Source organism: Haemaphysalis longicornis, unplaced genomic scaffold (genome assembly GCF_048455015.1).
Source record: "Haemaphysalis longicornis isolate Haplotype H1 unplaced genomic scaffold, Haemaphysalis longicornis Haplotype H1 scaffold_10, whole genome shotgun sequence".
In the NCBI taxonomy this organism is placed as follows: Eukaryota; Metazoa; Arthropoda; class Arachnida; order Ixodida; family Ixodidae; genus Haemaphysalis; species Haemaphysalis longicornis.
This window is the reverse complement of record NW_027526204.1, coordinates 54,279,596-54,297,825: the sequence shown is the minus strand read 5'-3', so window position 1 is coordinate 54,297,825 and position 18,230 is coordinate 54,279,596. Positions and strand designations below refer to the sequence as shown.

Genomic DNA, 18,230 nt, shown 5'->3' with positions numbered 1-18,230 from the left:
CCTTTCGGGCCTGCATCGTACCAGTCTTCAACCATCAATGGCCGGCAGTCCCTCTCTTTTTCCGCCGCGAGTTAGTGCGTACGACTCCTTGCTCCCCCGGCTGAGTTAAGCTCTTCTGCTGAGAACGACTCAGCCGGCCAATTATTCTTTGTGTTGCCACGTGTCTCGAACAAAAGGACACTACGCATGCATTCGGCGTCCCGTGCGCTGAGCTTACCCGAAGGCGCCGTGGCTTTCGGGTCTGCCCCCCCTCCGCAATCATCCCTCAAAGGTACGCACCCTTTAGGAGCTTCGTTTTGTCACGGCCGGACTCGACTCCCTTTCCGCAGCGCGGAAAAAAAGTCGAGTCCAGCCGTGGTTTTGTGTAGGGCAGACATTGTGTCGTGAATGCTTCTATTAGTGGCACATTCGAAGATATGCAGCTTTGTTCGCAGGCGACGTACCAGGGATACAGGCAGCACGGCGAAAGCCGGAAAAATTTCGGGGGGGGGGGTGGGGGAGGGGGCTGAAGCCCGGTCAGCCCCACCCTGGCTACACCACTGAGTCAATTGTCAAACCTTCAAAGACGCAAATCACAAACGAAGAACAGACCAGTGCTATGATTTTTCGCACACTAAGTAAACACGTCTACAAATGATCTAAATGTATACTGATACGTGTTTTACGAGATACAGTACTCCTTAATGAGGTACGTGTATGTATTGTCTTATCAAGAACCGTTCCTTTTTCGTGAATTTTAAGGAAGCATTTTTATTCAGTGGACGTCCGGTTTAGCGCACGCACCATGTGTCCAGAGACCTTATCAGAGTTTTTCGGTCAACTAACTGGTCTGCGGTGAACTGCATTAGTTGTTTAACAAGATGCCGTCGGTCCCATTAAGAAAGCTTTTGCTGTAAACCATAGTTATCAGTGTTAAGTGCCTGTTAACATTCAAGCGATACAGTAAAATGGGATTAGAGGCCTCACTACAATCGCCCAGTCATGTAGCGTCAATAGCTTGATTGGTGGCCGCCAATCGTACAAGAAGGATCCTATGACTTCATAGAGAAACCACCGGAAAGTGGCTGGGGAGTTGCCACTGCTTCATATGTTTTCTTGAATGTCAACTTTATTTCTTTGAAGTTTATGTGGAATTGGTATCATTGGTATTGTGACAAGGCAGCTTTTTTTCGTGAACCAAGCTTGTATTTTATCTTCACTGCCCCTTTAACCTTTTCACTGTTGGGTGTTTCTGGCCGTGATGCACCCCCAGTGTCGGCTTCGTTTCCCGAATATCAGGGAAGCAGCATGGTGATTTATTTGTCTATGATAGCATCCGGAACGCAACACGTCAAAAGGAGAGTGCATGGGTGAAAAATCACCTGTCTTCCAGATTTTTTCAGTTTGCCTTGCAGGAGAACGATCACTCCCGTCCACAGTCGAAGGCCCCGCGCGGTCAGTCATCCGAAAGTAACCACGCACATGGGGGAAGCACTTTCAGCAGCCCACAGAACGCACAGAAATGACGCGTTGCGAAATCATGATGGCAGATCAAGATAAAAAGAGGATACTACTTTGATACAACCACCTCATTTGCCGCTGACAGCGACAAGTGAGGGCGCGGCGAGCGAGTGAAAGCCACGATTGAGTCATGTTTTGGTCTGTTGAAGAGGCAGTGGCCTGCTGGGAAAACCTGGCACGCCGTAACAGACGCGGGAACAAAATAAAAACAACACAGAAACTCGTTGTGGATGGCGCAACAACCCTTGCACCCGTATTGCACGCGTGCCGCATGGTCACTCATCCCGACAGAGTACAGCATGAGGAGCGACCAAGCCCTGCAACAATGAAGGGTGGTCATGGTCGCTCCGCACTCTCTTCAATATACCATGAGAGCTAGCGAGTGAAAATTTGAGCTACTAGAATGATTTTACAGATGGCACAACAATGGAAATGGCACAACAACCCTTCTACCTGTAACCGCACGCATGACACATGGTCACTCATCTCAACATAGTACAGCAAGCGGAGCGACCAAGCGCTCCTGCAACGAAGGGTGGGCGCGGTCGCTCCATACTCTTCAGTATACCGTGAGAGAGTTAGAGAGTGAAAATACCAGCTACTAGAAAGATTTGACAGATGGTGTGAACAGTCCAGGCACGCCAGCTTTGCGCTATGGCACGAATGTTTGAACGCACTATAAAGAACGTATTCGTGCGGCAGTGACACTGTGGAGGGGAAATGCGAAAACTTACCAGTGCGTCAGTGAAAGGGAAAGGGTTGAAGGGGCCATGAAGACAAAATACGTTTGTTTTAGATGAAAGATCAGGTGTTTTTTAGTGTCCCCAGTGCTTGTCAGGCAGCAAGCGATGCTTTATTCTCTGAGAAATCACACAATTTAAGCCAAAATATAGTTATCCCACTAAATTGTGTCTTTCGTCACGTCTGCTGGGACATATCCAGGGCAGGTGTTTAAAATGAATGTTATGTCAACCAGGGCTGCAGCGAACGATGAAACATCCTTCGTTGCTTACCATCCATCCTCTAGATGGCGCCACACTACCGCGGGGGCCTTCTGTCTGCACCCGCTTTGTTTTTGACCGGATTTGCACCTGGGTTATTTTTGTTACGGTTGATAGTAATAGTTTCGTGAAACATTGGATATGCTCGACAAATGGGGTCATGTAAGAAAGTGTCGCTTGTTCCAAGTGGCCAGTGTCATATGAGACAACTCCAAATCACCAGACTTATGTGCAGCTTCAGTGTCGACCACTTATAACGTATGTTGCGGAAGCTGTGAAAATATGCACTATAAGTGGTACCGCGCTATAAACAAAGAGGCACGAATGCAACCAAGTTGCAATCTACCTTTCAGTAATTCTTTTTTTATCACTCAAAGGAATTCCACTTAAAAATAAAGGCACGGTACGTATTTCGGCTTTTTTTTTTTTTTTCCACATCTGACACTGGTGTGTGGTTTTACAAACTGCGAGCCCAGTTTAACTTATTTGCGTTTGTGTTCTGAGCAAGCATGTCTGCATTTGTAAGGAACCAAAAGAATGGGTATCACAGCGAGGGAAAAAGCCGGGCTTATGCCAATCACGAGACGACGTGATATGAACACGAGCTGGATTATTTTGTCACCCACCTTGCTTTTGCGATGGTGAAGGCAGTCACTTATCAGCCCAATGTACAGGTAGTGGCCTCGCACAGCTCGCCATTTCCAGGTGTTCGAAAAGAGAAAGGGCGGTTCCTTATTTGCACAATGTTCTAATAGCAACAACTCATCGTACAGCACGAAGTTGGAGGGGGCAGCTCGCTATCTTCAGGGGTGTTCCAATATCGAGGGGATTTTGGGCTATCACTTGAAGGCAGAGGGGGCACGCAAACAAAAGGGTGTTTTTTTTCTTTGCTTAAGTTAGGGGAAATCAGAAAGGGCACGCTGCATTGGATGGCGAAGCCGATCTTTATTTTTTGTTTTTCTTTTTTTGCAACCTTAAAACGATGCCCCAGCTCCGCTGGTTGACCAGCGGAATCACCAAAAAATTGCACTATGAACAGTATAGGCTTCGGACAGTGAACTTTGCTGGGCGAGCACAGGGCCGGCCGTGGCAGACCCGCACAACTGTGGGTCGGTCCCGCTGTGCCGACCACCTTGAGCGCCCGTGTACGCACCTTTGAAAAAGCACGTGCCTTAACGGTATTTGCATGCGTATCTACTACATACTTTAATGAAGTCATGCAGAAATTTTCTGTTGTAGGGGGAAGCCATCAAATGAAACTGAGCGCTGATGAAATACTTTCGCCTTGCTGCCGAGCTGTTGGCTGACACAACTGGGAAGATTGTGTTCTAGGCTTTGCATTCTCCCGCAGATATGTCCTTTTTTTTCCCACATAGAAGCCGCGGTTGCTGCATTGAGAAGTCCACATTAAGCGATCGAATTACATACTGCTGTGATGTACGAGCGCTTGTTGCGGGGTCTGGTTAGCAGGCTAGTCTGCAGGCGGTACACATTTAATGTGCACATTAGTGCACAATAAATTTGTTCGCAATGAGGTCCCCCAAGCACAGTTATAACAGCGCAGTTTATCACTAAGCGGTTCTGCTGTGATTCATCTAATATTTCATGTGCTTTTATCTTCATATTAAATACATATAACCTCGTGTGGGGCGGACACTTAAAGGAGCCATGAAGAGAAAATGCAACTTTGTTTAATTTGAAAGAACTAAGATTCAGTATCCCACTCAGCTCCATTACAGCCACAAAAGATGCTTTTTTAACGAAAAAAAAAGCAAGAAGTATTTAAAAACTTTCAAATTTTGCGCCACAGTGACGTGTTATGAGCAAGAATGACGTCATACGGGCCAACAATAAAACATAATTTTCAGTGCGTTAACTGCACGTTAGCATTCATGTGATCCGGCCAAATGGAACTAGAGGCCCCATTACAGACATCCAGTCATGTGTCGTCGCGACAGGTCAGTTAGGCGGCCCCCAATCGCACAAACAAGGTTCTGTGACGTCATAGAAAAGTTGCGGGAAATTGGCTAGGGGGTCGCGACTGCTTCACACGTTTTCTTTAATATCTCCGTTATTTGTTCGAAGATTGCGATGATATTGGTATCATTGTTATCGGGACTAAGCAGTCTTTCTAATAAACCCAACTTGTATTTTGTCTTCATGGCTCCTTTAAGGTGTTGACATTCCCAAATATTTTGTCAGCTATCGGATAGCATAAAATCTTAGAAGAATCTCGCAAATTGTTGTCTAAGCCACTAAAAAGCTAAGAAGACGTGCAGCATTAAAAGTTGGGAATATATGAACACAGGACGAAGTCTTTGCATTCGAGGAGGGGAGGAGGACAGATTTTATTTATCCGGGCCGTCTGTTGTGATTGTGGTCACTCTGGACCAGTGAGGGGTGTCATCCAGTGGCATAGCTAGGGGGGGGGGTGCTGACCGGGCTTCAGCCCCCCCCCAAAAATTTTTCCGGCTGTCGCCGTGCTGCCTGTATTCCTGGTACGTCGCCTGTGAACAAAGCTGCATATCCTTCGCAAGTGCCACTAATACAGACAAACCCATTTATAGCGAATTGCAATATGCACCGCGTTTAGTTCGATATATCCAATAGTTCGATATAGCCGAACCCGCCTATAACGAACTTATCGTTACAAGTTTGCAATCCGCAGGAGCCCCCCTCCCTCTCCTCAACTCCACCATCCCCGCATGCAAAAACGAACACAGTAAAGTAGCCGTTGCCATACCCAAAATAATCCATTTATTTCAAGTATTAAAGGTACTTTCCGCCTGAACTGCCTACTTTGCAAAGAAAAAAGCGGTGATTTTTGTTTTCACTTTCGTTTTGGCGGCTTCAACTAGCATAGCATTCTCTACACGAAACATTATTTGCACCAGTTCGAGTCCGCATCCTCCAAAATCTAAGAAGCATTGGTGGAGCACATTGACTGCCGAAAGCGCTTCATTATAAGCGTCAGACGGCTTTCACTCCCGACATCATCGGGAATGTGGGGGAGCTCTTCGCACAGTTCATCGATGCTGCTGTCTTGGTCCTGGCTCGCTGACTGCTTGGGTTCCGTCGTGAGCCCCGCGCGTCAGAAACAGTTACGGAAAGTGTCGGGTGTCATGTCGCTCCGTGCGAGGCGCAATGTCTAAGTCGCAACTCTTGCTCCGTGGTCGCGGCCAATCCACATCTCAATCACCGCTCCGAGACCATGCATTTCGGCGGCCATTCTAGACACGCAGAGTTCGATATATCGGATGTGAACTTCGTTATAAGGAATATGTTTCCCATGTATTTCCATAACTGAATTATTTTTGTTCGATATACAGCATAATTCGCTCTATCCGGGTTTGTTATAGCCGGGTTTGACTGTAGAAGCATTCACGACTCAATCTCTGCCCTACGCAAGGGTGTTTACACAAAACCACGGCCGGACTCGGCTCTTTTTCCGCACTGCGAAAAGGGAGTCGAGTCCAGCCGTGACAAAACGAAGTGCCTGAATGGTGCGAACCGCTGAGGGATGATTGCGGAGGCGGGCAGCTCCGAAAGCCTCGGCGCCTTCGGGTGAGCTCAGCGCACAGGACACCAAAGGCATGCGTTGTCCCCCTTTGTGCGAGACATGTGGCAACACAGAGAATAATTGGTCGGCTGAGCCGTTCTCAGCAGAGGAGATTGACTCGGCCGGGGAAGCAAGGAGTGGTCCGCACTAACTCGTGACGGAAAAAAAGAGAGACCGCAGGCCATTGATGGTTGAAGACTGGTACGATGCAGGCCCGAAACGGAACAGACAATCTTTGTAAGTTAAGCAGAACAACGTGCAAGTGGCGGTGGCTGACCACGGCCGCTCCATCTCCTAGAAAGGGGGAGATCAAGCGGCCGTGGGCACACATTCAAGACTCGTGCAAGGTAACTAAAACAGAACGTGCTGTTGGGCTAATTAGTACATACTGAATAGGAGGCTTAGCGCAAAAAAGACGAGGGCGGTGGCAAACGTGACAGGCAAACGAGTGCCTGTCACATTTGCCACCATCCGCGTCTTTTTTTGCGCTAAGCCTCCCATTCAAGGTAACTGAAGAATGCGATGGGGCTACGTGATGGATGAAACATGCAGTTTAGCTGGGTGAATGTCGTGCATGGGCAGAGGTCCTTTGTGATTGAGACACACAGAAGCTATGCCCCTTTTCCTCGCGTCAGCCCTTCATTCTTCCTTTTTCACGTTTCTGTCTAGCCCGGCAGGTTTTTGTTGGAGTGGGCTCAGATTGCGCGCACTGAGTGTCCCCTTCCGACGGCGATGTTGCGACAATCAATTTCACCCCTGCGATTGCGCAGCTTTGTTCGGCGGTATTCTCCGCTAACCTGGAGTACAGCGGGTCGACAAAAAGGGCGCGATGCGGCACCCCGATCCAGTCCCAGACATTATCCTAAATGTGAAGGCACGACGGTCACCAGCCCTGCCACAGGCAGACGGTGTTGCGACAGTAACAACGATGAGATGGCCATATTCTACCTCGATCACAACTAAAGCCCCTCCATTGTGTCCACGGCCACTTTTTCCCTAGACGGCGGCTGCCCAGAGCAGTGTATATTCAGGGGCCTGAAACACAACGCCAATATGCCGCGAGGATACAAGTGCCCCTGGTTTTTAGAAGCTCATGTTCCAAGTGCCAACACCCAAAAGAGACCTCGAATTGTAAGTAATTGTTTTCCAGTAATTAATCCTTGCATGATCGCTGATGTCTTTTGAGAGAGAAACATTTTTTAATGGGCAAGTGAGGTCAGCCAGGCTGGGCGCCCGACTTGCTACACCAAATGGGGGTGAAGGTGGGATTTTGGCGATGGAGGTTGCATTGCACGTTAAGTTGTGCAGTGCAGATCAGTAATGCATTCTTTGATATTTAAATAATCATTTCCTTATATTTACGCGATGCCACAGTACCTTGTGTCTTCGAGCTAAAATTGTTTATCTTGTTTTATTTCGAATGCAGTATTTTCGTTTGAATTGGTCGTTGAAAGCGCCCACGCTGTGGAGCGGATAGGGGATTTTTAATGAGGGAAAATGTTAATTCAACTCCTGTAAACGCCTAAATATTTTATTATGCACGAAGTTGGAGAGGGTTACTCAGACTGTATCGGGACAGCGTTAGTATCAGTACATGAAGAGTGAAAAATATATTTGTTCTGGCTGTAGTTTTAATAGTTTGCTTTTACTGGGACAAAACTCCATGTGAGGTAGCCGCTGCTGCATTGTGTGTGCATTATTGGGACTTTTGTTACCGCGTTGCATATCTACGCGTGCATCCACTGCTACAACCAATTTTAAACCCATAGCAGTGTGCACAGCGCAAGTGAAGAACCTTAATACTCGTGGCGAAGAAACGAACGTGCCTTTCTGGTAGAATTTTCCTTTAACTCTTTCTTGCCTTATTTGAAGTTCTGTGGACGCAGGAGTATCGTTCTTTCAAGGCTCAATCGGTCGTGCAAGACAACAGAATTTCCTAATTAAATAAACGGGCTACAGACCGCAGGCCCTTTCAAGAGCACCAGCACACCTCCGCCCTCCTCCTCTGAAAATTCCCCCCCCCCCCACACACACACACATACGGGTGCGCGCTGTTGTCTTTCTTCCTGAATCCACAACTGGTACGTATACATTCTAAACTGTTTCATGAAGGACATTTTGAGCAATCGTCAGCATTTCTTATGCAATCGAAATGACCGAGGAATTATCATGGTAAACAACTTTGCAATTTTTAGCCAATCTATCCTGTCGTAGCCTGAAACCATGCTTCAGTTTCAACATCACGGTCGTTGTGAACCAAGGAAATAGTTTAACTGTGTCATTACTGTCCGCTTCATGCTGAAACATGGTAGTCTTTGGTTTTTCTGTATGCGGGGCCATGCCAATACGCATGTTTTCTTGGTTCACTCCGAGAAACAAAATGCTGACTTGTTTCGGGCATCGCACCATGCCCGAAGGTCATGCTGGCTGCGCACAGCTGCCCAATCCTCCGTTGTGCGGTTCGTAGACCCCGCACCTAAAGAAATTGTGTGGTCTCCGGGGCATCAGGCTCTGAGAGGTAACGAGGTCGCGCACGCGGCTGCCCGAGCGCTTACACACCGGGCGCCTCACCCATGCTCTCCCGGCTCGGAGATTAGCAAACCACTTCTGCGGTTTAGAGAAATTGTAAAACATTACTGCGATAACCGCCGGCTTTACCCAGCCCCTGCAAAGGGTCTGAGCAAGGCCGATGAGCGAATACTGCGGCGCCTGCAGACGAACACATTTATGTGCCCTGCAGTAGCAAAGCATTTCGACCCTAAAACCGATGGGCGGTGTCTGCACTGTGGGGAGGTGTCCGAAACCTTCCACATGGTGTGGGCATGCCAGCGCAACCCTGCGTTATCCCCCAACCCTTCCCCTACCAGAGAGGCATGGGAGGCAGCCCTGCTCAATTGCTCGGGGCTGGAGTCTCGAAGGGCTCTAGTTCGACGGGCGAGAGTGGCGGCCTTGACCAATGGGGTCCCGGAATAGGGACTGCACCTGTGCGGAGGGCCACATGCCCTAACTCTCTTTTATTCTGATCAAAAATAAAGTTTCACTCCTCCTCCTCCTCCTCCTCCTCCGTTTTCTGGTGGGCCAAGGATATTCCCAACATAATTTCCATTTCCCGCGTCTCTAACGAAAACTACAAACCTCCTGTGCGCCCTATACATTCCAGAGCCGCCCATGCTCATGCACTGATACTTTTGTATCAGCGTGTACGGCAGTGTGTACTCGACTGAAAAGTGGCAGTGCATGCGTCAGCTAAAAAAGTATATCCTTTCATTAAAAGTTGAAACCAAAATGGTAGGACCGCATTATAACTCTTTCCTCAGGTCTTACGAGAAAATTCAAAACAGCAATATTTTGTTCAGATTGCACAGAACATGCCTAACTGCAAGAGTATGGTCAGACATCGTCGTCTTTGCGTTATTATTTTTTCTTGCTAAATATGAAGTTCGATACAGCATCGAATGCTAAACTTTGCAGTGACTTGCTCTACCTCATCTGGGAGTGGTAACTAAATGGGGTGGCTGCTCCAGAAAAGTTACTGGATAGTGCACGCCTTCAGGCAAACTATAGGGCATTTATGCACAAAGCATTGAAAACTTGACAGGCAATAATGCAACTATTTGAGAACACCAAGGTCATTACAGCAGACTCTACATTTGGGCTGTGCGGAAATGTAAACCAGATCCATTACGTTACAAAGCACAAGCTTCTCATGTCCGCCCAGAGACCTGATAGAAGTTAGAAAATGGACTGCATTGAGACTCAAAACCGAGGCGCGAATTTAAATTGGCATGACTTAACAAATACCGATGGCTGAATTATTCCGCTTTGCGTGTGGACTAATCCTGCCATGTTCGTGTAATTTTCGCCCTTAACAGCGCTGTTATTGCGTGTGATGTCTGTGTGTTTTGTGTTGATATTTGTTAAAATTATTGCTAGAGATATAACACTTGTATGCAGAATTCATAGCCTCTCATTTTTTAAAGGTAAGACCTGCGCTACACATAACGCAAGTGCATAGATTCGATGTATACTGCACAGAATGAGCTTCATTGGCCTTACACTGGCCGCTACTGTACGGGCGTTGAATGCAAAACATTTTATTTTGCATTTACGACAAGAACAACTAAATAAAAAAATCTAATTCTTACGGCCGACGTTGTTTTATTGCGGATGTCACACTCATCATACTCAACACGTTGAAATAAAACAAGTAATTGCATGAAACTATGGCCGTGTATTGCAATGCCTGCACAAGGTTCCCGTGCGTGCAATGTACATCCCGTATCACGGGCAGAGATTTGTACCACGCGGTCTGCGGATTTCCGCCCAGTTTACAACTTCAGCTGGCACAAATACAATCATAATCAACACCAATATCATGAGAGAACCTCAAAGGGCCTTTTAAAGACAAAATACAACCTTGTTCAATTGAATAGCAACTAGTCTTTGGTAACTCGCACACTCCATTCCAATCGCAGGTGTTTTTTCAACCGAAGCAATGCAACAAATGTCAACTATTTTCAAATTTAGCACTGCAGTGAAGTGATATTGGCAGAAGTGGTATATATATAGGCTAGCACTAAAACGTAGTTATGAGTGTGTTAACTGCACGTTAGAATTCGAATGATAAGATCAATGGAGGCCCCTCTACAATTGCCCAATCATGTTCCTTGGCGCTGACTTAAGTCGTTGAGCGCCAATCGTACAAATACGATCCTGAACTGTCTTAGTGAAATTGCTGCCGGAAGGTGGGTGGGGATTCGCCATTGCTTCAAACATTAAATTAATATATCGAATATTCCTTTGAAGTTTGCGACAAAACTGGTATCATTGTTATCGGGGCAAGGCAGACTTTTTAATGAGCCGAACATGTATTTTATCTTCAAAGCCTTTAAGGGCGCTTGCAAACTACTGTGTTTTTTTTTATGCGGCGGGGACGGGGGGGGGGGGGGGGCAGAGAAGAACAACCTTAGCCCCCCCGAACAAAAATCCTGGCTTCGCGCCTGGTGTCATTAGAGACATAAATTTTTTTCCCGTAACTTTTGCTGCAGACGTGTTAATAGTAATAAACGTGCTACGATTCCTTCCTAACACAGGTCTCGTGCCAGACCTGTTAGCTAAAAAAAATCACTCAATATGAATTATGTAATTTATTCCGGTATTTGTATTAAATGTTCTTCTTACCCCCTTCCTCCTCCCCGCCAAGGGGAAGTTCTTGTGATAGCCTTCTCATGAAAGTTTCTTTCGTCGGAGTGTGTTTTTATACCGCTGGCATGCTAGGCTACACCTTGAAGCCCATAAAGTTTCTTGGCGCAGGGTGCAACATAGATTGAAAGCTGTTCATTTTTTCTTATTCGTGAGACTAGAAAGGGGATGTTATCTGTCTGTCATTGCTCCTCCAGAACCAAACGATGATACCCAAAAAGCAGATAACGTGTCGAACCTGGTGCACCCAAATTTTTTGCTGATGTTATAAATTAGAATCGAAGCCACGGATTCAAAATCGGCATTGGACCGACTACGAAGTCTTCAGGACTGGAAAGCTCTCAAGGCTTCGTATTCAATCGTACATTCCACTTATTGACGTCAGCGTTTCCACTATACATAAATTAGTCCTACAAAATTATTCTTACAAAATTAGCCTTGCCCGTGATAACAAATACATCCCCACTAATATCAGCCATCATCTTCGCGAAGTGCAAAAGCTAACAAAACTGCTTCTCAAACAATAAAGTTGATTTTTTTTAAATTCCCAAAGGGCATATTTACTTTTTTAGAGCGCTAGATTTAGTTTACTTGAAAGTCACATGTTTTCAACAGCACATGTCTGGTGAAAGTTGTAAACAGCGGTAGATAGGTAACCTTTTTCCTGTTTTAGTGGATCATTTAGCTGTGGAAGCTGGCTTATTGTTTTAGATCCCTTTTATAATTCGGTTCTCGATGTGCGCCAAGGGGAAAAATACTGGACTGATATTCACGAAGCTGTTTGCACCTAATGTATGCTTAAAATAGTGATTGAACTCTGCCCGCATGTGGTTTATTTCCTTCAAAGAGAGCGATGTCACAGCCGAGGCGCCGGCTAACCTAAGCTGCTTTTTGATATTGTACAAGCTAGTTTTTGTAAATCAGCGCCCGCTTTTTTGCTTGCAATGCCAAGGATTGCTCAACGGCAGTTATTCCGATGGAAAAAGAACTGTTGCACGGTCTACTTTTTTCGATTGATAGCAACCTGATGTCAAAATTGCGCCTAACTTTATTATCCTGGGCGAACGTTACTGGGAGTTCTGTAGAAATCACAGTGTGAAACGTGACGATATTACGCGCATTTGAAGGCGGCTCTGAGCGGCCACTGGTTCTAGTGCGGCCCTCTTCCGTTCCATCACGTACGTCATGCCTGGCAGCTGGTAATGGCCGCCTTTTCTTTTCAGTTTCGGTTCTGAAAATGCCAATGTCGTGATCTGTTTGGGTCGCTCGCGTTCATATTTTAAACATAGTATTTTTAATTTTGCACTCTTTTTACATGTACTATTAAATGACATTATTTTCATGTTGTCGAAAATCTCAGTGCAGTTGGCGTTTAAGTAACAGTAGTATTTACCATGTAGCAGCAATGCAGAAATGTACTGTTGAAATGCATTTTCTTATGACAAACAGTGTCAACAGTAGGTCCTTCTGGCATTTCACCATATTCATTTGGTTTAGTCATGGTTTCTACACAGGGCAAACATTTGTTGACATCTGTATAACACTCATTGTCCTCAGCTTCCTTTACATTTGATTTTTGCAGTTCTGGAGGTGAACGCCCAATTTGGTGCCTCGAAGGAATTTCCTGCTTCAGAAGATGGTGCAGCCTTGGCGGTGGAAGCTAGTCCTCACATTTGCTCCTGCGAACTACATTCGAGCAACACAGGGTGGGTTGCAATGCTGACAATACTGTTTCTTGGAGAACATCAACCCAGTAAAGAGCCGTAGATTGAAGCAGCAAGTCACATTGCTCAGCTGAAAGGATCTGTTTTAGAAAATGTAATGGAGTGGCTTCCCTACAAATTTAAATAGAAATTGGTACCACTAGCATCATGAACCTCGGCAGCTATAACAAATGCACTGTAATTTTGTAAATCTGAGACAAAAAAGGCAGAGACGATCAAGCTATATGGGCTGTTTGCTGTGCTGCTCGACCAAGGAGTCAAGCAGCAGAGCGAGCAGCCAAGCTCATTATGAGCACGCTGGGCATCCTGTGCCCTCAAATCTTTGTGGGGATATACTGCTATTTTTTGGAAATTCTTCTCGGCTTCAATTCTTCATGAACCTCTGTACTTCATTACGTGCCATCATATCATATTGACCAGCCTAAATAACAAAATTTCGTTTGCAATTGCAATCCAGACCACTTAAAATGGACTCATTGGGAAACTAAAAGCAGTTTGTTATAGCCATCTTTCGTTATATCTGGACAATAAAATAAAAAAGTTGCGCGCAAATCCACCCTTTGAAGGTGGTTGGAAAATGAAGTGGTAAACTACACACACAACGATTACTCATGTGACGTCCCTTAAAATCACACACGTGGCTACACAGAGTGCAACCAGAGACAAGTAAAATGCACTTAAACACACCCTTTACTTCGAAGACATTCTTTGCTAAGGTCAAATCAATGCGTGATCCATGTATGGTGGTTGGTTCAGTTGTACTGGTGAAGCACATGAGTGGAAGCTCTTTGTTTATAAAATGAAAAGAAGCTCGAACCCGGTGTTAGAAGAATCTCAGTTCTCTGTCTCTGCCGCTACCGACAGAGGCGACGAGATCGGCAGCAGAGATGGAGGAGAAGTGAGATGCCATGCATTGATGTAAGCTTCCTTTAATATTTACTAACTCCTAGCACATGTGCAAGGCGTGCACACGGTGGCTCCACGCGATGTGGGAAGAGTGCACAGTGGCGCGAGAGGTCGTGGTACTCTGTCACATCGCATTCTGCGGGAACGCAGGGGGTAAACCAGCAGGTGTGCTTTATGAGTGCACGATCTGTCTCCACCGTCTCCGCACGGGCTCTTAGCTGAATTGCTAAGACAATGGGCTCTCGCTCTGTTTCTGTATTCCTTCCAGGTTCGATTCCTGGCTGTGCTTGTAACTTCTTTTATTTGTTCGCGGGAGTTATCTGTTGACACGAACGGTCGCGACAGAACCCTGCGGTGTAGAGGTAAAAGGGTTTGCTTTAAAACAGACTTAATATGACTATAAAAGGCCTAGCTACCAGCAGATGTACTGCCATTGCCTGATTCTGTGCACCCCTGATGGTAACAATCTTGAAATTTTTGCGCAAAAATAAAAAATGCACAGTTTTAATACTAAATCACTGTTGCAGTTCTACATGTCCTGTTATGAGCTCTTGCCAGAACACACCACCTGGTCCTCCCTGCCATCTTCTGGGACTCGTTTTCTCTCCTTACCATGAGCGTTCATGTTGCAAATATAAGAAAACAATCTTCCTAAGGCCGCAGCAAAAATCCTGCACCCCTCCGTCAAACGACAACAATGGTTAAACACGAAGCTTTATCGTGAGGGATTTCTTGGTTGTTGTCTGAGTTTAATCTTTGGCTCACAGACGGTTTGGACTTTGATGCGTTCAACTTGGACTTTGAATGGCACAGTTTAGACTTTTCATTGAAGCGACTGACCCTTTGCCATTTGATTTCTAGCAAATAAAGCTGCACGTTTAACTGTCTCCATCATTGGATAGAGGTGTGCATAATTTTTCTTCCTAATTTTGCACTTCCATGCACCCATCTCCAAATCCAAATTGCTTCAACTCCTGAATGGCACAATTGGATAAACTGTGGCTTCATAGCGCGAGAGACCCAGGTTCTATTCCGACCACGCGAAGCATTTTTTTCTTCACTGCACCCATGATCATTATTCTTGTCAGAAATTTGGCTTCCCTGCAGCGCATTTTCATTGGGCTACAGATGAAATCAGTGAAAGGCTGATGAAAGCTTCGCTTTAAAAAACATTAACAGAAAGGAGAGGGGCAGCAGCGAGCCCACCATGCCAAGGTTGCCTAATCACAGATCGCCAGGTTTCATGTTTTTTTTCTTTCCAGTGCGCATTGACGGCTTATGTGCACTGCACACAGGGAAAGTATTTTTTTCTTATTCTCAACCATTTTGTATGTGGGAGGCATAGAGTCATGGGAGGCGTGGAGTCACTCGCACATTTGCAGCAGGCATTTATTAACAAAAAGCAGTTGATCCATGACTGTTCACCATGAGTCAGAGATGTTTCAGAAGTGCTGCTTCCAGTCCATCCAAATGAGAAAAATCATCTTCTCCAACAATGGCACTAACAAAGTACCACCACGGCATCTCAGTTACTACGAGTGCCATTCTGGTAAACGCTGCTGTCAGTCTCGCTCACCCATTATTGTCAGTGTCACTGTCTATACACCATTTTCCATAAGCAGGCGGGAAAGGAGGAAAATACTCTCAAACCAGTTCTTTCGGTGGCCGACCAGTGTTGCCTGTGCGCGCTGGGCTGCTAACATCGCTCGGCGCGGTGTGCTCCGCTGCTTAGTTCAGGGGTATTTCGCACCGCGTGCTTAGTTTTTGCAGAACCTTCAACTGTTTTAGCCAATGCTGCGATGCCGTTCAAGGCGCAAACGTCGCTTGGTCAGCACTGCGTGGTAGTGGATTATTGAACAACCAGAGAAAGTGAGAAACAGTCGCTGACAGCACGCATGTGCACAACACTGCCTGGAGAAAAATGCAGTGCGGTTGCGGCGTGTTATTGCTGCATCGCTTCCCAACACACACCGAGTTGAGATATTGGTGGATGCCGTTGATAAATCGCAACGACTTTGTACCAACGACCAACTCCAGGGTTTGTTGGGTGCACTTGGACGGCAAGCAGACGGAGCAAAATCCATTTATCACACGAAAAGCTGCGACAGGGAACGGAACCCCCTGAAATGTTAGAAGCAACTTTATCCTTTACAATACAGCATTGATTGATTGGTTGATTGATTAATTGATTCATTGTGGTGTTTAACGCCCCGACGCTTCGTGGGTGATGAGGCGCGCCGTAGTGAAGAGCTCCGGGTTAATTTTGACCACCTGGGGATCTTTCACGAGCGCCGATACAATACATTACAATAACTTCTGGTTCCTTGCGATTGTAGTCAATTTAAAATACCATATATTGTTTGGTTATTACAGCCGATTGGCATTAAACAATCCCCTTTTCATCTAATCTAACCTTTAAAATCACGGCGTTTTGTTTACTTTTTTTTTAGGCCAATGCATTACACTGCCAAACGATATGAAAGGATAACTTTCTTCATCGCACACTGCTGGTCGATAGCAGGATAAGCAGGCAGCCCAGTGTGGAAACGCAGCTCGAGATACGCGTGAACGCTGCATTTGGAAAATAGCTCAACCTGTTCACAACGCGGTCAAAGGAAAAGCTTCTAATCTTTTTGTGTTGTCATGGATTCTAATTACAATAAAACAGTTACTGCTGGTCGCGTAAAGCATTTGTGGTGCAAGCAGCGGTTTCACAAAGGTGGGCTTCGAGCGACAGGCCACATGCGCTGCACAGAGTTAGGTCAATCATAATCACGATCATGATCAACCAATATTAACTCGCCCGAACGTCGACCCTTTTCCTCAACGTTCGAATAGTAATTTGACTGGTTGTGCGATCGTGTTATTTTTCCGCCCAGGTAATTTCGTTTCGTCAGTAACCGTCATAAGTCTAGTTAAGAAAGATTATATTACATTGCAATGTCAACAGCGTAGCAATCGCCTCGTCGAAACTCCATCGCGAGCACGGATCACCGTGACCCACATATGCTGTGCGCGCTTCGCATTCGACGTAAACATGACTAATCGGTAAACATAAGAAGCAAGGTGGCATTGAAAACTCGTATTGACTCCCCGATATCGATTTCTATGTCAGTCGGTGCCATACCGGTACGTTTGCATCACGGAACTGCGGAGCACCACCGGCACCACCACCACACTGCTACTGCTGCTCGCAACAGCCGGGATCGGCATTTTCCGCTCTGGCAGTAAATTAAGACCTAAAATCCGTCCACAGATGATGAAAACAAAGCAGAACACACACACAAAGCACTGCAACCGTTAACTTAATGCCAAACCACTACGGTTCACTTGGTAATGCACGGGTACCGAGCAGACGCACAGAAAGAACGGAGCACTTAACAGCCTAGCGCGAAGGTTTCGGCGGTCGCTTCATAGACGGCGCTAGCATCCGGTCAGAAAAAGCAAATGGCGGTGCCCAGCTCTAGCAAGGAAAATGGTGTATAGGGTTCTCACTGGCTCTGACTTGTTCTGCAGCACGATGGTTCACGGATGCTTTGTCTGTTGCCGCTTCCATTGGAACTGTCATCCTTCGTTGTGGCAAACTCGACAAAGCAACACTGGTTGGGATGAATTCTTCCTGTGCCAGTGGTGCACAAAGCGTGACAGCAGGATTCAGATCTTTGGCGAGTGTTGCAACAATGGAATGAGCGTCCCTGCCATCCTGTCCCGACAGAAGCAAGTGCTTTTTAAGCAGGGGGGGTGGTCTCAGGCTTAACATCCCTCTATGAGCCTTTGGTTGAACGCCAGTGTGAATGTCAGTGAGCAGACTAGAGTCACTAAATAAGGTTTTAGAGTACCGTCACTGAGGCACGCAAGTGAGCAGCGGTGGCCATTTTGGTGCTTATCAATGTTGCCAGATTGTCTCTTCTACCTTCTCGCCGCTAACTTTGACCGGGTCGCTTGTAAACAACATGGCGGGGCTGGCGGGGCCGTCATCGTGCAGCCGGCGGTGGTGCCTCGAAGTCAGAAGCTACTAGCTAATGGTCTCAAAATAATACTTCATACGCACAATTTTTTCATTTAACACGCCGACGCTAGACAGGCGAAGAGGCGCGTCGTAGTGTAGGGCTCCAGATTAACCTTGAAAGCCTGGGGGATCTTTGACGTGCGCCGAAATCTAGAACGCACGGTCGCTTTCGCTTTTCGCCTGTGCAGAATCTTTCAAGTGCACTGCAAATAATTTATAGTAACAGAGTGCCAACACCGCGCAAGCATTTGTAGTAGCTCACAGTAACCCTTTTTCTGCCCGGTTTCTCCGAACTTTTGCGGCAGAAATGTCGCATACGGGCGCTGCGA

General features: G+C 46.3%; 1 protein-coding gene across 1 annotated transcript in view; it reads left to right on the top strand.

Annotated features, from left to right (window-relative positions):
* Positions 1 to 18,230, top strand: part of LOC144158543 (uncharacterized) — a 159,819-nt gene that overhangs the window by 123,704 nt on the left and 17,885 nt on the right. The window contains exon 4 of the mRNA XM_077689497.1: positions 12,845 to 12,968. Coding sequence (XP_077545623.1) covers positions 12,845 to 12,968 — 124 coding nt within the window. The remainder of the gene's footprint in view (positions 1 to 12,844; positions 12,969 to 18,230) is intronic.